Source organism: Heloderma suspectum, chromosome 5 (genome assembly GCF_057233095.1).
Source record: "Heloderma suspectum isolate Gila_16-S chromosome 5, 16-S_ref, whole genome shotgun sequence".
In the NCBI taxonomy this organism is placed as follows: Eukaryota; Metazoa; Chordata; class Lepidosauria; order Squamata; family Helodermatidae; genus Heloderma; species Heloderma suspectum.
In genome coordinates, this window is record NC_139462.1 from 153948773 (window position 1) to 153973815 (window position 25043).

The 25043-nt window shown below is 43.3% G+C and overlaps 1 protein-coding gene across 3 annotated transcripts in view; it reads left to right on the forward strand.

The window, feature by feature from the left end:
- ELMO1 (engulfment and cell motility 1) overlaps nucleotides 1–25043 on the forward strand; it is a 405171-nt gene that overhangs the window by 168201 nt on the left and 211927 nt on the right. For all 3 annotated transcript variants that reach the window (XM_084857863.1, XM_084857865.1, XM_084857864.1), the window contains one exon: nucleotides 21685–21789. In XM_084857863.1, the coding sequence (XP_084713989.1) occupies nucleotides 21685–21789 (105 nt within the window). The remainder of the gene's footprint in view (nucleotides 1–21684; nucleotides 21790–25043) is intronic.

A 25043-nucleotide genomic window follows, 5' to 3' on the forward strand; every position in this document is an offset into this window, starting at 1 on the left:
TTTAAAGGGTTAGACCTGATAGAGTGCCTGAGGAACTATGGATGGAGGCAGCAACTCAATCCATCTCAAAGAAAAAGAAATGCAAGAAAGCAAAGTGGCTGTCTGATGAAGCATTACAAGTAGCTGAGGAAAGAAGGGAAGCGAAAAGCAAGGGAGAAAGGGGAAGATATATCCAACTGAATGCAGAGTTCCAGAGAATAGCAAAGAGAGACAAGGCCTTTTTAAATGAACAATGCAAAGAAATTGAAGAAAACAACAGAATGGGAAAGACTAGAGATCTCTTCAAGAAAATCGGAGATCTCAAGGGAACGTTTTGTGCAAAGACGGGCATGATAAAGGACAAAGAAGGCAGGGACCTAACAGAAGCAGATGAGATGAAGAAGAGGTGGCAAGAATACACAGAAGAACTATACAGGAAAGATCTGAATGTCCCTGATAGCCGTGATAGTGTGGTCACTGAACTTGAGCCGGACATCCTCGAGAGTGAAGTCAAGTGGGCCTTAGGAAGCATTACTAACAACAAAGCTAGCAGAGATGACAGTATTGCAGCTGAGCTATTTAAAATCCTAAAGATGATGCTGTTAAAGTGCTGCACTCAATATGCCAACAAATTTGGAACACTTAACAGTGGCCACAAGACTGGAAAAGGTTAGTTTACATTCCAATTCCAAAGAAGGGCAATGCCAAAGAGTGTTCAAACTACCATACAATTGTGCTCATTTCACATGCCAGCAAGGTTATGTTCAAAATCCTACAAGCTAGGCTTCAGCAGTATGTGAACCGAGAACTACCAGAAGTACAAGCTGGGTTTCGAAGAGGCAGAGGAACTAGAGATCAAATCGCCAACTTTCGCTGGATCATGGAGAAAGCAAGAGAATTCCAGAAAAACGTCTATTTCTGCTTCATTGACTACGCTAAAGCCGTCGATTGTGTGGATCACAACAAACTGTGGCAAATTCTGAAAGAGATGGGAGTACCAGACCACCTTACCTGTCTCCTGAAAAACCTGTACGAGGGTCAAGAAGCAACAGTAAGAACCGGACATGGAACAACCGATTGGTTCAAAATTGGGAAAGGAGTACGACAAGGCTGCATATTGTCGCCCTGCTTATTTAACTTATATGCAGAGTACATCATGAGAAACGCCGGGTTGGATGAATCACAGGTCGGAATTAAGACTGCTGGGAGAATTATCAACAACCTCAGATACGCAGACGATACCACCCTAATGGCAGAAAGCGAAGAGGATCTAAAGAGCCTCTTGTTGAGGTTGAAAGAGGAGTGTGCAAAAGCTGGTTTGAAACTCAACATTAAAAAAACGAAGATCATGGCATCTGGCCCCATCACTTCCTGGCATATGGAAGGGGAAGAAATGGAAGCAGTGACAGATTGTATTTTCTTGGGCTCCAAGATCACCGCAGACGGTGACTGTAGCCATGAAATGAAAAGACGCTTGCTCCTTGGGAGGAAAGCTATGGCAAACCTAGACAGCATAGTAAGAAGCAGAGACATCACCTTGCCGACAAAGGTCCGTATAATCAAAGCTATGGTTTTCCCAGTAGTAACGTATGGCTGTGAGAGCTGGACTGTAAGGAAGGCTGAGCGCTGAAGAATGGATACTTTCGAACTGTGGTGCTGGAGAAGACTCTTACGAGTCCCCTGGACTGCAAGGAGGTCAAATCAGTCCATCCGAAAGGAAATCAACCCTGACTGCTCATTGGAAGGACAGATACTGAAGCTGAAGCTCAAATATTTTGGCCACCTAATGCGAAGAGAAAACTCTCTGGAAAAGACCCTGATGCTGGGAAAGACTGAAGGCAAAAGGAGAAGGGGACAGCAGAGGATGAGATGGCTAGATAGCATCACTGATGCAATGAATATGGACTTGAGCACGCTCCGGAAGAGAGCGCAGGACAGGAAGGCCTGGCGAGCTATGGTACATGGGGTCACGAAGAGTCGGACACGACTGAACGACTGAACAACAACAACATAGACCTGGATTTAGTATATGGGCTGAAATAGCGAATAGGGAAGAGCAAGCTTAACAAGATTTATTTTTAGGGATACACTTTTAATCTCTGAGGTTTCTCATCTCTTCTGGAAGTTATCATGGAATTCTGTCGATGAAAACATTTTTGTAAATGTGGCCTTTGCAATTCTGAAGCTGCCTTACAGCAGGTAATGATAATTCTGCAGTAGGATTTGCTGGCAACATGCTTAGTTTTGCAGAGTCCATTTTTGAGCCCCCGTCATCATTGGAAACGTGGTTCACTGCTCAAACAGCCCTGTTGGTCGTGTCCAGTAATCACATTCAGCAGAATATGTCAAAACCACAATCCTCTTCCTCTTTTGAGCAGCATCGTGCAGCCTGCCAAATTTGTTTGGCATACAGCACTGAACAAATAACAGTGTGTGATGCAAATTGTTAAAAGAAACAAACCTCCTTTTAGCACATCCATGATTTACTTGCTAGATTTGAACCTGGCAGAGAAAGATGGCTTATTTTATTTTATAGTCTCTCTGTAATTTCCCTTTGGCTGTGAAGAGATGCTCTGTTCCTCCATGAACTGACGGCATCCGATTTTGATGTGCTGTCAACATGTTGCAGCATTAATGTTTTAAAGATTATGTTTGAAGAAAATAACTCAAAGCAATGTCTTGACTTTTCTTTTAAAAGAGTTGGACCAGATCAGTCTATTTTTAACTGGAAGAGTTAAGTACATGCCTAACTTTCCCCCAGAACGTTCACTTGACTGGTTTTAGGCCAACCTTCCCCAACTCCCAGCTTTCCTGACCATTGGCCATGTTGGCTGGGGCTGATGGGAGTTGTAGTCCCAAACATCTGGAGGGCACCTGGTTGGGGAAAGCTGCTTTAGAGCCAGAACATATAAAATCAATTCAGAACCAAGTAACACTTTTGTCCACAACACCAAGTGCTGTGTCAATTTCACAAGTGTGTAATCAATCCTACATTTCAATGAAGGAACCTGACTCAATATCTTCATTCTGACTTGTGCTGATATTTGAGCAAGGATTGATCGGAGCTTGCTCGCTCTCGTGAAAATCATTCTCACAACAACGCTGTGAGGTAGACCACTGTTTTCACTGTCTTACAAGTGGTGGTCTGCTTAAGGTCACCAGGAATCTATGGCTGAGCAGGAATCTCAATCCAGGTTTTGCAGGTTAAAATCTAATGTTTGCATAGGGGCTGTTGCTCAGTATTGTAAAAGTAGTGAATATGCAGATTAAGAGGGGACAAAGGGCAGTTTCAGACCAGACAAGCAGTAAATTCTTCTATACAGGAGACGCACATCTTCACTGTAGATTGATCACTGGCTCATGAGAGAGGTATGAATAAATTACGTTTAGCAGAAGAGACAATCTAGAAGAACAAAAGGGGATTCCTAGATCAAAGGAAAGTGTAAAATCACAATTTTTGTGTGGTTCGATTATTTTCCCTGGTCAGCAGCTAGCTTTAGTGGAGGGCTTCTATCTAGAACCAATGGGGAGTTACATGTTTCTCCCTTCCTAAAATGGACTTCCAGCAGATCACAGTGAAACACCTGTTATGTCCTCAGCATAAAACTTGCCTTTGGGTTGGCAGTGTTGCGGGGAGGAATAGTACCCCTTAGGAGGCCAAATTTGGCCTTGGGGCTGCCAGTTTCTGATGCCTACTGTACGTGGAACTCAGTAAACAAAATACAAATAAAAAGAAGCATCATATGCATTGCATTTAACAGTCTTCTGTCCTTCTGTCAGTCAGTGAGGCACCTATCATGGGGTGGGGTTGGGGTGGCAGGGAGAGAAGGGTCTGCAGTATGGTGGTTTCTGGAAATGCATCCACGCAGAGTCATTTTTATATGTTTTGCTGTAGATGGCCGTGTAGAATCCGCAGTTTTTTCCCCAGCAAAACCTAGGCAGTGTGTGTGTGTCAGACAGATCTGTGTGATGAGCACTGAACACAAATAGCTTAGTACATAGAAAACCCTCCTTGCAATTGCATTTCTAGAGTGAGAGTCCCCATAGATGCATGGGACAGAGTCCTATGGAAAGAGAAGTTGGAACTGGGACCCAGGGGTTTTGGATACTTGAAGCCTTACTCAGACAAGTTAACCCAACTTAACTGCAAAATGAGACCCATTGTACTACCAGCAGCACTCTCCTACCCTTGGGACATAGTTTCTGTCCGTGCATAACATTTAAACTGGGTTGCCTGGTGTTGAAATCTTAACAGCTGCTGCCCATGTTTCCTAGGCAGCTGGTAACATTCAGATGGCTGATTCATTTTGAGAGGCTGACTTCTTTTTGTTTGAACATGTCACAGTTTGACCCATTCTTCTGTACACACAATGAGGCACTGTTGGCTTGTTTGGAAAGACACATTTTCAAAATGCTCACCTGAATTTCCTCTTCTGAATGTGTCACAGGATCTTCCATTCGTCCTTTTAGAGATCTGATTCCTTGATAAACAATAGCCACCATTTGCTATAGGTGCTATTGATTTGTGCCTGTTAGCTTGCTCTTAGAAGCCAGGGGTGTTCATCTACAGCAGGGGTATGGAACCTCTTTCAGCCTAAGGCAGAATTCTGTTTTTAAGAAGCTCTCAGGGGCTTCATTCCAGCAGCGAGTGGGGCTGAAAGCAACAAGGGTGTTGCCAAAAATACTAGTATATTTGAGTTCAAAATGCTTACTGCCATAACTAAGCCTTAGGAGAGGCATTTCGACCTTTTTTCGGGGGGGAGGACACACTACCAAATGAATGGTGATCAGAGGAAGGAAGTGGGGCCTGGGGAAAGGGGTGTGGCAATCTGGGAATCATGGTGGGCCAGAGTTAGCCCCTGGTCCTGAGGTTCTGTACCCCTGATCCTACAGTATTTTGGTAGATGTTAAAACGTACCCACATTGTCTGTATCTTGAAATACTGTCAAGACATTATATACTTTCATTACGATATGGTCACCTTCCTGCCTTCTAGGAGGCACGTATACATCAGAATCCATGTGTGAAGGTTTGAGGCCTATAGAGGCAAAGGTAAAAAGGGGTTTTGTTTTTGTTTTGTTGGGAAGGGATAACCCTGAGAAGAGTAGTTTCATTTCCCCAGTTAAGTTTCATTTTCCTGAGTTAGGTTTCATTTCTTCAGGTTTGAAACAGTACTTTCAGTTTTGGAGGAGGAAGGGATATAAAGGAAGAGAGAGCCAGTCAGAGTGAGACCAGAGAGAGGAAGACAAGAGCATGAAGAGATACCAGGAAGAAGCAGCCTGGAGAAGTCTTAAGTGCAGCTAGGGTAGAGGAACCTACATTTTTGCAACCTTTAGTATCTCTTAATGCCTTTTGTATCACTCAGCTCTATTCTGTAAATACCTTTAGTTGTAACTTGCTTGCTTTAATTTACCAGTAAACTGATATAGTTAACACCCAGGTGTCTGAAGTGCCAATCACCCCATGCCTACAGCCTAAACCCCACATTACTGGAAAGGGGAATGTAAAAGAAGGAAGGTGGGACTCTTAAGGAGGCAAGAAATCCTTAAGGAGTTATTCAGGGGTCCAGGTCATAAGGGAAACCCTGACATCATATATGATAAAGATATGCTTTGCCTGCAACCAAAATAGGGTCCTGGGCTCCATCTTGTCTTCTCACCTGGCTTACCTTCCCAGAAATAGTCTTAATTAAAATGGAAAGGACTCATGCCAAACCTGCCCTGCCTACCCCTTTTTGTTCTGCTTGATTCTCTGTACATAAGCAAGGTGGGAAAGAGATGCTGAATTATGCAAGGGTGAAAGGCACATGACTGATCCTCTTTTCTCTTGATGCTGCAGATTCATTGCATCAGGTGATAGATATGACACTGCCACTGCCTCAAGACAGTGGGGAGGGAGGGTCCATGCTCCTTGAGCCATTCAACCCACAGTTGTGGCCAGACTGCACAGAATCTCCCCCGCTCCACACTCAGCCTTCAGAGACATCTGAACCCTACAGCCATTCGTGATGATAAGGATGATGCTAGTTGAGATGAAATATCCCCACCTAATGTTCCCTATGTCCATGGTTGAATGCAGGGATGGGCGAATGAGCGATGTTCAAGATTGCCAGCATTCTCCAAACATTGTCCCGCTGCTCGTCTTGTGCCCGATTCCCATCTCCGTTTGCGATAGCTACTCTATTTGCGCAAACAGGAAACTTGCACACATAGAGCAGCAATTGAACAGGAGATTTGTGCAAATCCCCCCAAATTTGTGCAAATTTCCTCCACAGGCTAAAGCAGAGCTGATTTTGTCTCCTGAGGAAATTTGCACAAATCCAACTGGGAATTGGGAACAAGAAGGATGCGAGCACACGTTCGTCAATTTACGAATATCTTCGGCGGACATGTGCTTGCGCTTGCATTGGGAGCTTTGAACAGGGCATGCTCACATGTTTTGTGAGCAGAAATGAAATCTTCCTACATCCCTTGTTGAATGTAGATCGCTGCCTTTTGAACTGATTCACCAGCCTAGGTAAGAGAGATACTGTTGGAAAGCACAGAAGAGTTGGTTTTGGCTCTCAAAATAAAATGCTTTGCAGCCATGTTAATATTTTAGCTCTAAGAAATTACAGAAAGAGATCAAATATTTCATAAGTGACAGACCAAAAGTAATGCCATTTTAATCCTGTTTTTGCAGTTGCGTAGAATTTTGTGTCAGTACTGCTGAAGAAATAACTGTAGTGCTCTGGTTTTATTTTTTTGAGACATTTTTGTTCATGCATTATTGCATTATAGTTGAAATTGGAGGTGCTGAAGAAGAATTTAACACTGCGGATGCCTCTTGTATTAATGATTTGTGCTAAAGGATCTTAAGAATTTGGATATCTCCTTTAGATTTGTGAACATCACTCTTTAAATTGGTATATGCAGATGTTAGATTTATGTTTAGCAGTCTGCAAGGTAAACTTATAGCTAAGGATGTTATGATCTTGTAAAGCTTTAGACTATAAAACACACATTTGCATATTTTGTATCTTATGTTTTCTAGTACTTTTCACCCTCAGAATGTTATGAATTTAAAAGCTCTGATAGTATTGTCATAACTTATTACATTGAGTTATGAAAATTCTTCTCTAACCTTTTATAATGCATTACTGTTAGTTCGGTACTTGCTTTACAAGAATATTTTTGTATTTGCGTACACAAGCCAGCCCTAATACAAAATGCATGAGCACTCCATTAAGGATGAAGCAGTAAGCCTGTGTAAATTCAGGTTGGTGTCTCTTTCAAAGTTTTAGGGTGGATGGAGAAATTTTGGGTAGCTTTCCTGAGTTTAAAGAGACCTATTTCCGCATGCATGCATGCTCCATGCACAGTTAAGTGAGATTTGGACCTAAAACGAAGACGTTCATATTTTATTTATTATTTTTTAATCTGCCCAACAGCCAACATTCCCTGAGATTACAAACAGTTAAAAGACTAAAATCTATACAAACAGTTAAATGTATAAAATACAATACAAATATTCTAAAGAATAAAATACAATTGTTGTTGTTGTTCAGTCATTCAGTCATGTCCGACTCTTCGTGACCCCATGGACCATAGCACGCCAGGCCTTCCTGTCCTGCGCTCTCTTCTGGAGCATGCTCAAGTTCATATTCATTGCATCGGTGATGCCATCTAGCCATCTCATCCTCTGCCGTCCCCTTCTCCTTTTGCCTTCAGTCTTTCCCAGCATCAGGGTCTTTTCCAGACTCATAAGAGTCTTCTCCAGCACCACAGTTCGAAAGCATCGATTCTTTGGCGCTCAGCCTTCCTTATAGTCCAGCTCTCACAGCCATAGGTCACTACTGGGAAAACCATAGTTTTGATTAGACGGACCTTTGTCGGCAAGGTGATGTCTCTGCTTCTTACCATGCTGTCTAGGTTTGCCATAGCTTTCCTCCCAAGGAGCAAGCGTCTTTTAATTTCATGGCTACAGTCACCGTCTGCGGTGATCTTGGAGCCCAAGAAAATACAATCTGTCACTGCTTCCATTTCTTCCCCTTCCATATGCCAGGAAGTGATGGCGCCAGATGCCATGATCTTCTTTTTTTAATGTTGAGTTTCAAACCAGCTTTTGCACTCTCCTCTTTCACCCTCAACAAGAGGCTCTTTAGATCCTCGTCGCTTTCTGCCATTAGGGTGGTATCGTCTGCGTATCTGAGGTTGTTGATAATTCTCCCGGCAGTCTTAATTCCGACCTGTGATTCATCCAACCCGGCGTTTCTCATGATGTACTCTGCATATAAGTTAAATAAGCAGGGCAACAATATGCAGCCTTGTCGTACTCCTTTCCCAATTTTGAACCAATAGGTCGTTCCATGTCTGGTTCTTACTGTTGCTTCTTGACCCTCGTACAGGTTTCTCAGGAGACAGGTAAGGTGGTCTGGTACTCCTATCTCTTTCAGAATTTGCCACAGTTTGTTGTGATCCACACAATCAAAGGCTTTAGTGTAGTCAATGAAGCAGAAATAGACGTTTTTCTGGAATTCTCTTGCTTTCTCCATGATCCAGCGAATGTTGGCGATTTGATCTCTAGTTCCTAAAATACAATACAAAACAATAAACAGCACAGAAATAGATAAAAGAGCCATAAAAACCTAGAATGGTCTCTAAAGTCCCTGGGAGAAAAGAAAGGTCTTTCTCTAGTGCCCAAAAGATAACAACATAGGCACCTGGCAAACCACTTTGGGGAGGGCATTCCATAAGCAGGGTGCCACAACTGAAAAGGCCTTCTCTCTTGTAGCCACCCATCTAGGTTCCTTCAGCAGGGGAACCCAGAGGAGTTGATACAAGCCTATTTTTGCCTGTAAAATATTATTTCATTAAAAATGGAGTTGCATATTTTAAAAAGTGGACTTTAAAGTAACACAGAAGAGACCACTAATATATAAGTTAGTGGTCACTGAAGTCTTTATCCAGTTACCACAGTGGCATGGTGCTGAAGTAATGCGACAGATCTCTCAACCATCACTGCCATGAAATGCCCCCTCACTTCACTTTCCTTGTCAGTGCTAACTGTGGTGTACAATACGTATGTACTGGCTCTAACAGTAGTTAACATTAACCAGAGTTTGAAACCAGGGTGTGACACTGGTTTTGCTAATCCTGGTTAATATAGGTGCGGCTGTAATGCTACTTATGGAATTCACTTGTAATGCTACTTATGGAATTCACTTAGGAAAGGGATGGAGGTTATGACAACATTACACCTGCACTGGGCTAAGGATTAAGGAAGATATCTGTTGTCTTCAGTGAGCTTTTATCATGGCCCAATATTATTTCCCACAGATGTGACATTATGCGCTTATTTTACTATATTTATTTCACTGATATTTGGTACCTAACTTGGTATTTCTCCATTGTGGTCAACTTGAAGACAAAATACCTACTTTTTATTTGTTTCAGCTAAAGCTTAATTTTCAGTTACATCAGTTTTTGTAAATATGCAGTGCAATTATATACAAGTTGGCTCAGAAGTAAGGCCACTTTACATCAATGGGACTTATTCCTCGGTAGGTTTGTGTAGGATTCCAGCCATAATTACTTACATAGATCAGTATAAGAGATGTGAAGGCATGGGAAAAAAACAGAAAAAATGAGTGTGGGGCAGGGGTAGAAACATTCAGCAAAAAGGTTTTCTCCCCAATTTTCCAAAGGTTCCTGGAAATAATGGGGAAAGTGTGTGTGGGGGGGGGATTTACATTTTTCTAGCTCTCTCTCCCCAATTGTTCCTGTTTTTTTTTTTTTTTTTACAGGCCATATCTCTAATCGCTACATATCAGCATATGGAGCTGTCTTATGAATTTAGCTGTTATTTTATCTAGCCTGTCTTATTTTGACCAGTTGCAGCAGGATTTGTGACCCACATTCTGGACAGTCCTACTGACTGGGTTCCTGAATGCAAGGTGAAATATTGAACCTGCATTTTGATATTACCACAACCTATAGCTCTATATGTTAGTTAATGGTTCTGGAACCTCTTCCATATTGAGGACTGCAGGTACATTTTGCTTTCTGTGTCACCCACCTCCATATTAATGTATTGGTGTGTGTTTTAAATATGGCAATCTGTCACACTTCATTATAATGTGGATCGATTGTTCATGGATGGGAACCCAGATGTGGTGTGGATCCGTGATCACTGCTGAACCCTGGCCCACCCTATGGCTCCATACTGTATCAAGAGCAGTATTGCATCCCAGTTGACTTTGCTCATCAGAATCTTGTACGTTTTGTGCTCGGGGCTTAATGTGGGCTTATTTAATATTAAGGCCATTATACATATTGTAAAATATCCATCCAAGCAATGCTGCAGTAGAAACCCTCAAACATTTACCATATTCAAAGCATTAGTTGGACTTTTTGTATGGAGACCCAGTGTGAACAATGGATATGGAGACCAACGGCAATGTGGAAGAACCCTTTTCATGATATGACTCTTGCTGTGCTTGGTGTTCATAAGAACATAGGAAGCTGCCTTAAACTGAGTCAGACAATGGTCCATCTGGCCCAGTATTGTCAACACTGACTGGCAGCAGCTCTCCAGGCTTTCAGGCAGGATCCTTCCCTAGCCCTACCTGAAGAAGTCAGGGATTGATCCTGGGACCTTCTGCATATAAAACATGTGCTCTGCCCACTGAGCTGTGGCCCTTCCCCTAAAAAATCCATTAGGAAGTTTGGAGCATCACCTGTAATAACAGTGGTGAGACTTGTATCTTCTTTTTATTGGCTTCTTGGGGGGAAAAGGATGAATTCTTTAATCTGGGTTGCCTTCACTCATATGTTGTATTCCTAAAATCCGTAGTCAGGCAATACGGTTTTTAGGATTAACCACATATGCACAAAACTGTGGGCAAGCTTTTGAGATCTCAAGATCTTTTCATCAGGCCAGATGTTACAAAAAGCAGGGGGTGGGGAGAGAAGAAAAGGCTGACTTGATGGATTGGAGGAAAAGTCACAGGCTTACATGGATTAAACTCTGCTAGATGCCATGCAGGTTTCAGGTCACACCTAGGGATGCTGGGGCAAACAAACACATAATGGCTGAACTCCCCATTTTTGAAAATATATAATACAGCAGTTGCTCAGATTTATCTCCAGCCTTACTTGAAACACACAGGTTCCTTGGTAGGCAGAGAGCAAAAGTGAAGATAAACATAGCAGTTTTTATATAAGCAAAGCTGGAGATTAATTCTGCGAAGTAGTTGTTTGAATACAAAAGAAAAAAGGGCATACTTAGGAGGCATTTCAGTCCCCAAAATCATAGCTTGAACTAATAAAACAAAAATATGTTCCCCTTGCTGACAAATCATCACTTTTCTTCATAAACAAAATTGGCCCACCACCTGAAGTCTCTGATGGTTGAGCTAGATACTTTTTTATGTCGAAAAGGCACGTTAAGACTTATAGATAAAAGAGTTTCTAGATAACTATTGTCTAGAAAACCGAAATCAGAACTCAAGAATTAAGATCCAGAACAAGCATGTTGGAAAGTAAAAGACTTTGATGTGTATCATACCACATAAGAGGTGTTTCCCCCGCAATGCTGTACTTTAAAAAAAAAAAACTCTCTGAACTGATATTTTACTACCTGATATTTTCCATGGCTCCCATTGAATGATGTACAGTACCTAACACATGGTTGGTACGTAAACACGTTTCATAGTAGCAGTACATTCTTGGGAAGAAGACCGAGTATGATGCTATGCTATGTTCCTAGTGAAAAACAGCAACTTCTTTGGTGCCTTTGCAAAGCAGATGGTAATGATATAAAGTAGCTTAAGAGAGGAAATGAAGGCTGCTTTCTCCAGCTGCGACTACAAGAGAATATTAGGAAGGCAGAATGTAATTTCCAAAACTGGAATCTATCCAGAGAAGCTCTAATCTGCCAAAACATGCCATGAGCTGCTTAACGACCACAAGTAATCACAGTTTTAGATTTACATTTCATCAAAGCAATGGCATCTCTAGTAGCACAATCTTCTATTAAGCTGACTAAGGTTCACAGAGGTTTTCTAATCTTTATGTAGCTCCAGTTGCTATGCACTATTCAGAACCAGAAAGGTGGGAGTGCAGTATATAGTCTACTATATACTGCTAGGCACTTTGCTAGGCACTTGGAGGAGAAAGTCGCTCATATTCGCTCAGAACTTGAGGCCACAGTTATCGCAGAGTCTGGGGAGGTGTCCAGCATTCCATCTGGTTGTGTTTCCTGGGATCAGTTTCATTTGTTGCAGCCTGATGATGTGGACAAGACAAGGGAGAGGGCCTTCTCTGCTGTGGCACCCTGGTTGTGGAATGCCCTCCCCTTGGAAGCCTGATTGGCGCAGACATTGGTCTCATTTTGGCGCCAAGTAAAAACATGGCTTTTTTACCAAAGCCTTTGAGGGCTAAATGCATTCCCTAGCACATTGTTTTAACTGTTTTTTTTTAGATTTTAACTGGTTTTAGCTTGTTTAATATGTTTATAGGTGTTTAAATTCTTTATTGTTTTATACTGTTTACAGTGATTTTATCTGTATGCCACTCTGAGATCTTAATGTTATAGGGCGGGTTAGAAATGTTTTAAATAAATAAATAAAATAAATACTATGAAAATATATAAATAGATCTTGGGTTCTTTTGATTTACAAGCCAAGATCTGTAATCTTGCACCCAGTTACATGCACAGTCAGCTTCGATGGATTTCAGTGGGAGTTACATGCACATACCAGGTTTAGGACTTCAGAAAATGAAGGTCACTTCTGCACTACAACAAACTCTTTGGGGTTGAACACAATATTTATTCACAGTATCTGGTTTCCTTCAATTGAGTACTGAGTTCAGTTATGTCTGGCCATGTGTTCTTCCATTGATCCCTAAAACCACATCTAGTGCCTAGCTGCGTGGCCATATATTTTGTAGTACCCTTTCTTCTTTTTGAAATTAATTGTGCATTTGGTTAGGGATGGTATCTGTTTCTTTCGTATCTCCATCTCACATTCAGCTGCTACTCTGTTTCTTTCTTCTGTTGTCCACTTGAACTCCTTTGACATCCAGTATTCATAGCAGTAGATAGAACTCCACTCATCCTTGGCTCTTTTTATGGCTGCTTCCACTGCCTCTCTTGTGCCCTGAACATGTCTCCTTGCCTAGTCTTTAGCTTCCTATCTTCAGACATGTCTCCCATTGCTGTGGTGCTTTGTTCTGCTGGCTTACACAGGGTGCTATTGCCTGTCTATGCCTCCTGTCCCTCAAAATAACTTCTCAGCTGTCTCCCTTCCCTACTTCCTCAATGCAGTGTTATCTCCTCATCTAGCCCCAGCTCCAGGTTTGCAAGGCCCTTGGGCAACACACCCTCAGTGGGCCCCCTCCCTCAGTGCGTCTGTCATCTTATCACCATTGTCACCAGCTGCTATTGCTCCTCATCCTGTTTCCCATCGTTACTACCACTTGCTTGCTTGACAGGCAGAGCCAGGGAGCAAGTAGGCCGTAGCATCTACTGCTCCTCCTCCTCACCACCCCCGTTGCCTGGGCCAGAGTGAGAGGTAAGCGAACAAGCAGGCTGCAATGATGAATAACTCCAGGGGGCTGTTGTCAGTGGGCCTCAGCTGGGGTGTGGGCCCTTGGCAGTTGCCCAACTATGCCTACTTTTGACACTAGCATTGTCCCTATCACGTTTCATTTTTGGGCCAGTTTGCATGATTGCAGCAAGTGGCTTATTTATCTTGCCATGCATGCTGGTCACATGCCAGCCAGGTATCCCTAATTACCCTCAATGCTTCCCATATCATCTGAATTCAGGCAGCATGGCTTGTTTGGAGTGGGGGCAGCAACCTTCAAATAATCCAACAACAGCCCATGAGCTATTTGAGGGTTGCTCCCCCCTCAAACAAGCCATGCCACCTGGGTTCAGTTGACGCAACATGCTGTGCCAATGAGGGTAGTTAGGGAAATCCAGCTGGCACGCAACCAGCATATGTGGCAGGGTTAACAAGCCACCGTGGCTTGTTAACCATGGCACGTTTGTGCAAACCAGGTCTTTATTTCTTACCACTGAGATGTGTATGCAACTTTTTAAACATACCTTCAAGAAAGAAGCGGAGGACAAACTGGCCCTGCAGATTCTACTTTTGGTTGACAAAAAGAATAGACCCTGTATAGGATTTGTGAAATTTGCATCCACACATCTGCCTACAGCATCATAACTTTAAGCAGGCATATTTCTTCTTTGGACTGGCACAGTTTTCAAACTAACATTGCATTCTGCTGCTTCTACGCCATTCCCATATGTTGTCAGTGCAAGTGAGGCTAGTCAGATGTGTGTTAATGATCCCACACATCTGTACTGGTAAATTAGTGGTGGAGAGGCATTAGTTTCCTTGAACAGCCCTTGTACAAGGATGGCTGGCCCAGTATTAAAGCACATCTCGCCCTCCCACACTCCACTAATGGACTATTAACTAGAGGAGTTACTGGTTGCTGGGATTCTTGCAAAGAATGTTGAACTAAGTGGGTTTAGACTTGGCCAACAATGTGCCAGTATTATGTATCTTGGGCAAAAGTGCATACTTGGGATCACTTGGCAGATGAGTGATGGTTTTGGTTAGTATGTAAATGTTTTATTATTGTAAGCCATCCAGAGAACTTTATTGGGTGTTATATAAACAGTGTTGATGATGATGTCTTAACTGTTTAGAGACTGTGAGCAACAACCCTTGTTTTGCAGATAATCGAGATTCCAACAAAAAATAGGCCATGGAAGACTGAACTCAACCCCCTTGTTCTTATCAGTAAACCCTCTGTTTCCTTTCCCAGGAGCTTTGTTAGGTGGCTGCTGCACTGTCTCATTTAGCTTTTGCTGACCTTGTTGTTGCTTGCTTCCTGCATGGACAGTCTCCTCAGCTGGCCTCAGTTCTTTTGCTTGGGCCCTCACTACCTCTGCCGCCCTACATACCTTGAGAGTTTTTTCTAGCGCGAGATCTTCTTCATGCAACAGCCTTTCTCGTATGGCATTCTCCCTAATACCACAAATAATCCTGTCTCTGATCAGAGAGTCTGTTAGGGTCCCAAAGGCACAGGTCTTCCTAAGAGTTTTGAGCGCCATAGCATATTGCTCTGTGCTTTCCTCCATTTTCTGCATGCATGTAAAAAATCATGCCTTTCAAAGGTCTCATTCTTTTTGGGTATAAAGTACTCCTCAAATTTTAACATTACTGCACTGAACTTCATGTTTTCCCCTTCCGCAAGCTGGAAGTTATTGTAAATCTCTAATGCGTCCTCCCCCACCACATGAAGCAGTATTTATGATTCCCTTCAGCCCCTGTGGCTGCCAAATAGAGGTCAAATCTTTGCTTGAATTTTCTCCAGTTTTCTGCAGCATTCCCAGACATTTGCAGGCTAGGTGGGGGTTATAACAGCTCTACAGTTACTTTGTGCTGTAGAAGCCGGTGGGTCTGCTACTCAGTCGAGACCAGGCCATAGGCCTTTGGGTAGGGCCCTTCTTGCCCTCAGCCGGCCCAAGGCAGAAGAAAGCTACACAGCTTCAGAGGCCTAGTGGCCTCCACTTCTGACACCATGTAATAAGTTTGGGTCCCTATCTTAAGAAGGTAACCTGGTGGTTTTTATTAAATAGGGTTGTAACAACAAGCAGTTCTTTGCTGGAGCTCTCCCAGCTAGTCCAGGCTCCACCCCCTCACCCTACTCTCCAGGGATCATCTCCAAATTCCCATCCCAATGTTTCTTGTAAGGAAATGTCTCTAAATTACTACAATCACTACACCTTTTACTTGGGCTTTCTGCAGCAAGAGTATTTTGGTTTGACTTAAAAAAAAAGACAACCAATGGTCCTTCAACATAAGGCAAGTATGGTGTCTGGGGACCCCTCCAAGGCTCAGACTTAGATATGAGATATCTGCTGAACCCTATAGAAAATCAGCCCTTGGTGTGTCGGTCTATTCTTTCAAAACATATGTTAAGTGTATTTGGTCACTTACAGTGCATTCCTGTATATGTCTTACCTCTAAGTCTCATTTTACGCAATGAAGTTTACACCCTAGGTAAATGAGTATAGGACTACAGCCTTAGTTTACCTAAATGCCTACTAGAACTTCACTTGGGAAAGTCGGCCTTCACCTTGAAGGACTTCATAGTGCAGCTTGGCTCATTATGTTTAGAGGGGATGTCAGATTACCAGGGATCATATTCTGTTAGCTAAAAACTTAGGACTGCCTTCAGCGTTACCAGAGGCACCTGAGAGAATGTGCATTTGAAGGTTATTCCTACAATCTGTTGTGGATACTAAAATGTAGGGGTGTATGAACCCCACTCACTCGAGTCCGCTGGGGGGTCCGCAGCGGGGGAGGCGATCCATTCCTCCCCCCGGAATCCTCCCTGGCTGGCTCCGCTCCGTGGTGAGTCCATAGAGCTGCCGGCCAGGTCTGTCCACTGCCGGACTTCCGTCTGCTTCCGGTCTGCGGACGCAAATGGTGTCCGGCGCAGTGGACGCCATTTGCGTCCTTGCTCTTTGCCGTGATAGGCTACGTAAATCTTTACATAGCCTATCACGGCAAAGAGCAGGGACACAAATGGCATCCGCTACACCGGACGCCATTTGCATCCGCAGACTAGCAGCGGACAGCAGCGGAGTGAGCAGACAGACACAGACCCGGCCAGAGGCAGGTGGGATCCAGCCGGTGCGAACTTTGCAGGGTGGCAGAGGTGAGTGGTCCATTCCGCCACGAACTCCGGGGGACTGGATTCTTTAGAATCCGGCCTCATTGGAGTACATGGCGGAATTCTCCACCATCCCTACTAAAATGTCACCATGAAATACTGTACAAACATGTCGCTTTGAAGATGAGACCATTAATTTATAAGTGGGAAATAATAAGCAGACCTTTGTTTTCCTGTCCATTTTCAGTCTCCAAAAAAGAGAAAGACTGAGAAAAATAAAAAAATGAATCAGCCAGAGAAGAGCTGCAAGATGGATGCAGCAGTGGCCTTCTGATTTGCAGTTACCCAGCAGTAGCACTCAACAGCTACATAACTAGCCAGCAAATGTCTGACAAATTGAAGGTCTGCCTGTTTCAGCTATATGTTAAACACAATGGAATTGCATGTTGCCTTAAATATGGGGGCACCTCCAAAAATAGCATCTGCTTGTCTAATTCCCCCTCCCCTAGAAATGCACAATGCCATGATGTCAAGACTCAGGTTCATTCTTCTAGATGTGAGGGAAGGGGAGGAGGGATTAAACACACAGGTGCTGCTTTCAGTGGCAGCTGCATGTTTAAAGTCAACATACAGTGAAAAGTGGGTAAGAAATGTCTCAGTTAAATAAATAGATAGATAGCCATATAGACAGATAGCCTGCCTGGTATACTATAGTGTAGTTTAGTACAGTCTTCCTCAGTCTGGTTCCTTCCAGATGTTTTGGACTATTACTCCCATCAGCCTCAGCCAGTATGGCCAATGGTCAGGAATGCTGAGGGTTGTAGTCCAAAACATCCAGAGGTTACCAGGTTGGAGACGGCTGGTTTAGAAGATATTCTAATGGACTCAATACCTTCTGGTGATTAATCTTAGTGCTCATTTTTCTTTTTTCTTTCTCCCTTTTTTGAATAACCCTTCTACTTTTCATTCTCTGCCAGTCATCTGAAAGGTGTAGAATGATGAAGGAGAGCTCTTGGTTACCTGCTGAAATATTCTGTGCCTACTAATCATTTCATCTCAAAGGTTGGGGGACATAACTAGTGTGATGGAGGCATTGCACATTAATATGGGGCTTCTGACGGTATTCACCCATTTTTCACCCATCCCAACTCGTATATCGATCAGGTCCCATAGTTTGATTGATTTCTATACCATCCAATAGCCAGAGTTCTCTGGGCGGTTCACAAAAATTAAAACCACAAAGCGCAGCATAAAACGATATAAAATATGAAAACTTTAAACCGCAATATAACAGTTCAACCAGAATAAAACCTAGCAGCAATACAGAGAATTAAAATACAGATTTAAAACACCAAAGCTAAAAGTCTAGGAAGCTAAAATGCTAAAATACTGGGAGAATAAAAAGGCCTTCACCTGGCGCCGGAAGGAGTACAACGTAGGTGCTACTATAGATCCCCCCTTGCTCCCCCCTTGCCCCATAAAAAGGGCTTGATGGGGAAAGTGAGGTGATGGTGCTTTTAAATTCTTGGTGTAATGGGCATGAAAGATTTCATAGCTGTTCACAAGCCAAACAAAATCAAGTTGTGTGTCTTAACTGTCCTTGGCTAAGACAAGGATACCAATTGATGCTTGATCCATCTGTTAATCACGTTGTATTTATATTTTAGTATACTAACTTGACAGGATTTGTACTCTGATCCAAATCCATGTTGTTGACAGGTTTCAATAAATCTATCATTCACTTACTGGTAAGGGATTTCATGGTTTTGAATTAAGTTCATATCTTATTGCTTCCTTCCTTGGCCATGGAATTTGGATGGATAGTTTTGTAAATACCCTTGTTAAAGCATTTTCTCCCCCACCCTCCAGTAGGACATGGATCAGGCTGATGGGGAATAAACAGGTGGCATAAGAAATCTATGCTATTGTTACAGAGTTGCTTTCCGTGTCACAGGTGTTCTTTTTGAAAACTCATTCCCACCTGAGTCTTACACAGTGCATATGAAAAGCCAAAGACTTCTTGGTGCATTAGAATGGGCTGAAGAAATTGAAAAAAAGTCCCTTGACAGGAGCATGCATCAGGAAAGTTAAGAATTTCCAAAGGATTAGCACCTATGCAGTCTCATCTTTGGGGAGTGGCCACCAAACATGCTAACTTTAACAGCAGTTGAAAGCTGCTGCGAGGAATGCTACAAATGTTTAGGATCCAAGCTAGGAAACCATGTGAAATATGATTGCAGGTGTACCTAGTAGTGGTAGGAATCGTCATTCAGGTGGATCACCGCCGTGCCCGCAGCCATGAAGAGAGAAAAAAATTGAGCAAACCTGCTGGGGCACGCACTCCCTTCCTCCCATACTACTCGCTGGCTCCCTTCACTTGCTCTGTGTTGCTGCTGGGCAGCCACAAGCTTCCTTGACTCCTTGCCCAACTTCAGTTCTTCTCCTGTGCATGTGTGCACAAGCACAAATTTCCTCCTCCCCAGCCAGGAAATAAAGGATGAAGGCTTGGCTTGGAGGGTGACCTTGCCAGGCATGCCTCCCAAGACACAGGAAGTAAGGGGGGTGGGAGGAACCCCGCATTTCTCAGGATCCTAACCAATCCTGATGAAGTTCAAGGCTAGGGAGGGGGGGGGGGCGCTGAATGGGCAGCAGTGAGGCAGCACAGACCACTGAGAAGAAGAATGAGATAGAGTCAAATGTGCTTGCAGTGGGCCAGTGGATTTTTTTCTGAGTCAATTGTGGTGTCTGGTGGCCATTTTCTTTTCTTTTTTCTTTTTTTGAGCCATTGATGCTTGTTGTGGGGTAGTTGTTTTAATGCAAAGCAATGCACTTTAAAACATCATTATTGGCTGTGGCTTGACTAATTTTGTGTCTTTAGAAAGATGTACCTCAGCGGCCAACTTTTCCAGAATTCTTTTTTCCATTGTGTTGTTGCACCAGGTAGCATTGCATAAAACTGCTATGTTGCACGGGCTTGCCAACTTCCATGCTTTACAAGTCTCCTCCACCCTGGCTCTGTGCTTCACCGTGTAACTTTGTGTAAAACTGCTATGCGGCATGTGTTTGCTAACTGTTCTGCCTTTCAAGTCTCCTCTGCCCATACTCTGTGCTTTACTGTATAACGTTGTATACCGTTCCTGTGCTGCACATGCTCGCCAACCATTCTGCTTTTGAAGGGTGTTTACTCTGTTCTTTAACATGTAAAGTTGTGTAAAACTGTTTAGCTGCACATGCTACCCAACTGTTCTTCCTTTGTTCTGGAGGCTGTGCAGCAAAATAGGTGTGCTTGGCTCTGCCCATGGTGACTCCTTGGCTCCGCCTCTGCTGACCTGATGTCACAGTGGAAACTGAGCCGATAGAACCCCAGAGCAGTTCTGATTCCGAGGAGGATCAGCAATCCGTGGGAGAGGAGCCAGCTCATCCCACACAGGCACAGCAGCTGGCAGAGATTCCTCCTGCTGGCATTCCTGAGATAGATAGTGATCCTAGCAGTGAGAAAGTGCGGGAGGGGGGCTTGCTAGACGCTTGACGCAGACGCAGGGAGCGACGAGCGATGGAGGGCGCGGAAAGGAGGCGTAGTGCCCGTTTGGCGCGCAAGCAACGGCCACCTCCCGTGGACCCAAAGGAAAGAGGGAGGATCTCTCCCTAGCCCATAAGTTCAGGGTCTTCAAATGATTCTCCTTCAAACGGGGATCAACTGCCTACTCGGAGCATAGGCTATTCTGCTGTTCATTGCTTAGTCGCTGGTGATTAGCATCTGAAAGAGTCATTAAGTTGTAAAAGGATTAAAGCCTTGAGAAGAATCCTTTCGTCTGTGTCTTGAGTTGGCTATTGGAGTGGACTGAAAGAGGCCGCTGGGGCGCTCCTGACACCTACCCTCCGCCCCACCACTCCAATTGGCCACCTGCCACTACTGGGTGTACCCTTTTGTTTTTTGCCGAACTAGTCACAAGACTCCCTTGGGTCAATACTTCCAATTTTCACCCATTTTACAAAAAATGACCAAGCTTCTGTTCTCATTTGTGTACAGTGTCTAGTGCACAAGAGACCCCTTTGTTCTATCCAAGGCAGGGCTCAAAGCCTGGGAGAGGTTCTAGCCTGACTGGGACATGAACTAGGAACATGCTGCAAGTCCCAGGTCAGGATCTAGTAAGCAAAGTCAGGCCAAGGAGATGTCAGGTTCCAGCAGGGCAAAGTCAAATGAGTCAAAGTCAGGTTCAGATAAGAGAGGCCAGGAGAAGCAGAGGTCAAGCTTTGATAAGGCAAAGCAGGTAGCAGTGCCTTATTCAGAGACCTCCTGGTCAGAGGACACAGTTCTGTTATCATCCTCTGGCTCAGAATGAGTCCCCAGCAGAACCTCCATTTTCCCAACTTCACAGAGATCTCAGGCTACAGGCCCTTTAAACAGCTCAGTCAGCTCCTTCAGTAGGGGTAGAGCTGACCACACTACAGATCTTGTCAACCTACATAAGTCTTCAGTTGGCTTTAGCTCCCTGTTGAGACAACATCCTCCTACTGTTGTACAGTAGTAGGAGAAAGTTCCAGCTAGCAGGACCCACTTGGAGCTATCTAATGTCCTGTTTTCTTCTTGCTTTGTTCTGACTGCCATCAGATGCTACCAGCTTTCCCTGTGAACCTCAGGGACCAGAGAATGGGACATGTAGTCCTGATGACAATTGGATCCCCCAACACCTATAGTTAAAGGAAACACAAGCATATTTGCATGCTGTGCATTTAGCATAATATGTAGTTTGGCCCACAGACAAGGCCTGTTCCCTGCTTCCCATCCATGTGAACTCAGGGTGGGGGAACATGGAGAAGGGCCTCACCAGGTGATCTGAAAGCATGGGAAGTTCATACAGGAGCAGGCAGGCCTAGAGAGAATCGGAGGTTGTTGGAAGCTAAACCCAAGCACCTTTTGAGGAACTTTGAAATGCTTGCATTTTGTTTGATGTGCCAAGCAACTAGTTCAGTTATTTATGTGACAACATGTCTGATGGTCTCACTTGTTGCCTTTTCACAGAATCATGTGAACCCTGCAATGGATTTTACGCAGACTCCTCCAGGAATGCTAGCCCTTGACAACATGCTCTACTTTGCCAAACATCAACAGGATGCTTATATCCGGGTAAGAGTGCTTTCTTATTGTGGGAAGTGCATCATTTTCTTTTTCTGTTTTTTTTTTTGTTTGTTTTTTTGAGGTGGGGTCCATCATTCTAGGAAAGCAGATGGGCTAATGACATTGCAAATAGCAAGTAATTGCTGGAAGGCAATGCCACAGAGAACCATGATTTTTCTATGTAAGCTTTGACGAATGCTGAGCAGTGGCTCCAAATTTATTTTTAAAGGAATATAAATACCATCCTGATAGATGATTTGAAGACCTGAAGACCTCTTCTGCATGGTTTGATTCCCAAGAAGAAGGAATCTGCTGTGATTGATTTTACTTAGACATGGGGGGATAAAGGAAGCGTGATTCATCCTTCTATTTTCCTTCTCTCATTTCCTACCCACTTCTTGCCTACTTGGCTTATTTGAAAGGTAGCAGTGAACTATATTTCGTTTCTTTTGCATATTCTTCCTGACATTTTAGCAGAGCATGCCTGAGTAAGCTTCATAAACTTTCCTAGCTGACATGGAGGCAGAGGAATGGAGAAGTTCTGAATGGCAGGGTACAGATGTCATCCAGTATTCCTAAATCTGGTTGGCTTCAGTTCATGGAAATAGAGAAATAGCCTAAAATGAACTTTAAGTTGCATTAGTGAATCTGCAACCTTTATTCAAGCAGGCATAAAACCAAAGCCTCTGAGAGTTTTGTAAAGGGCACCTTAACATCTAAGAGACAAAGAAAGAGAGACTTCTAAATAGACATCACCGGGTTAGAAGACAATAAAGGACAGTGACTTTCAATTCTGCATTTTCAAAGATTTCTCGTCCCAAATCTACCATGGCCATTAAAGCGAGTAATGGTAGCGTGGATCACAGTGAATGTTAAATGCATCATAAAATAAGATGTTAACAGCAAAATCCTTGGCATATCTACTCAGAAGTCAGTCCTGTTAAATTCAATGAGGCTTACTCCCAGGTAAATGCGCATAGGATTGCAGTCTTAAAGACAGATATATGCTTTAAAAGTTCAGTTTTTGGAGTTGTAGCAGAGAATATGATAGTGTGTGTATCAGGTTATTCTTTAAACGGGATGTGCTCAAGAAAAGTTAATTATACCTTGTATATCTTGAATACTTCATAAAGTCTATGGCAATCTCTTGGTTCTTTTCTGGGCTAATGGATTTTTCTTGATACTGTCTTACCATATTCTGGAAAACAGCATCTCCTAAATATCAAAGAAGAGCACAATTACTAGTCACCTTTTGCAGAAGCTTCTTTCATGATCTCATCTAAGATTGCTTATAATTTGAGTCCAGTTTATAGCCACTATTACATATGGATTTTTGTCCTCCATTAACTTTGCCCATGTATTTAGCCTTTTAGGGAAGCTATTATTACCAAGATTTTTTCAGGTGTTTTTATTGGAGGGTATAGGGAGTAAGTGGCCTTTAATGTCCTGGTGTATGGCAGCTGAGGGATTAATCATTGTTACCCTTCCTATAGAATATTTTTAAGTGGACAAATTGTTTTATGGTTCTTACTCCATTTATCATTTAACAAGTAATGCTTTGAGTTTGAATTCATATAGAGGGGACGTGATTATTTCTTATGGTCTCCCTAACAAGAAAAAAATGTTGTATGAGGCCCAGAAAAATTGGAATGTGCACAGAGTTAAAGTTATGAGTCTTTCCGCCCAACTTTCCAAGGCTTGTGCATTGTCTCAAGGAATATCCCTTGTCCTAGAGTGTGCTGTTATGTTTTCCCTTCTTACAGACTTCTCAAAATCAGTCCAAATGAATGGGAGGGGGACATATAGAAATGGGAAGGGAACTTGGGGAAGGTGAGGTAGGGGTGTGTGTGTGTGTGTGTGTGTGTGTGTAGGTGGGGAGGGAGAAAGCTTGAGAAAGGGGAGAAACTGAAGTTACAAATCCTAACCTTGATTGATTCCTGTCATATAAAGAGCTGAATCTTTAACTCAAACCCCTCTTATGCAGAAAGTTGCTTGGCCCATTCTCTTCCTGAGCTGCAGGGCATGCTTATTAGCAGCCCATTCTATACTCTGGCTATTTAGCACTCCTGGAAGTGGATCAATCACTGCAGTTCTGCACAGCACTTAATACAGTATTGTATTACATCCCCCTTACTATCCTGCAATGCCCATTTCCACAGCAAAGGCAAATGTGGGTGGTACATTATTACACCAGTGTAGCAATCCCAAGGAAATATTTTGAACATATGTCCACATAAATGTAACATGTCTATTGCCACAATGAAAAGGTACCTTTAAAAGGCTTCTATTTAATTTGTGAATGGAAAACCAGCCAAGGAAGCCTGCCTCTTTGCCTGCCTAAATGACTTTCTAAATGATGCAGGATGTAAGCCATGTGTTATGAAAATATTTAAAGCCTTGGGGAAAGGTGCCTTAAAACTGCACTTTTCTCCTGCTTCAGATGTGAAAAGGGCAGCATTCTGGTCAATTTCAGGCAACTTTACCCAGAGTTCTGGGATTCGCACTTCCCTCCATATCTTTATGCCACCCTTCTTCGCTCTGCTATCTATTGTCTCAGTGTTCCTGACTCCCTCCCAATGGAGCAGAGATCCCAAGAAGAGCAGTAGCAGTTAGAACACGTTTATTTAAATATATTCATTCTGAATTAGCACACTTTCACTTCCGTGTGAAAAAGGAAATGAGAAAAGAGCCAAGAAATGTGGGAAAGTAATATAGGGGAATGGACTGCTTTTGGGGATATGCAATAGTGGTGGTGCAACCAAGAATGGCTGGGCAAGCACTGCAGAAAGACCATCTGCCTCATGGACTACTTCTCTACTAGGTGAATTAATAATGCCTTGCTAGTCCACACTGCACAGCTGGGACTGCACCTGTGTTGAAAGTCAGAAAACTGGACAAAAACATGGTCTATTAAAAGGAGGAGTGCAAGAGGGGAAACACCGGAGTGCAACAGTTGCAACCTCTGAGGGGTTGAATATTGTACCAATTCTGAGTGACATGTCTTGACCCTCAGTAAGGGTTTGCTTAGGCCAGGATGGGCAACCTCTGGCTCTCCGGATGCTTTGGCCTACAACTCCCGTGTTCCCTCACCATTGGCTGTGCTGGCTAGGGCTCATGGGAGTTATCTGGAGGGCCCCTGGCTTAGGCATGTGGTCCTGCATCAATGTCTTGTAGTTCCCAACACGTTTTGAGAATATCTCTTTATCAAGTGAAATTCTTGATTTCATCTAAAACTTCCAAATGTTGCTTACAACTTCTTGCCT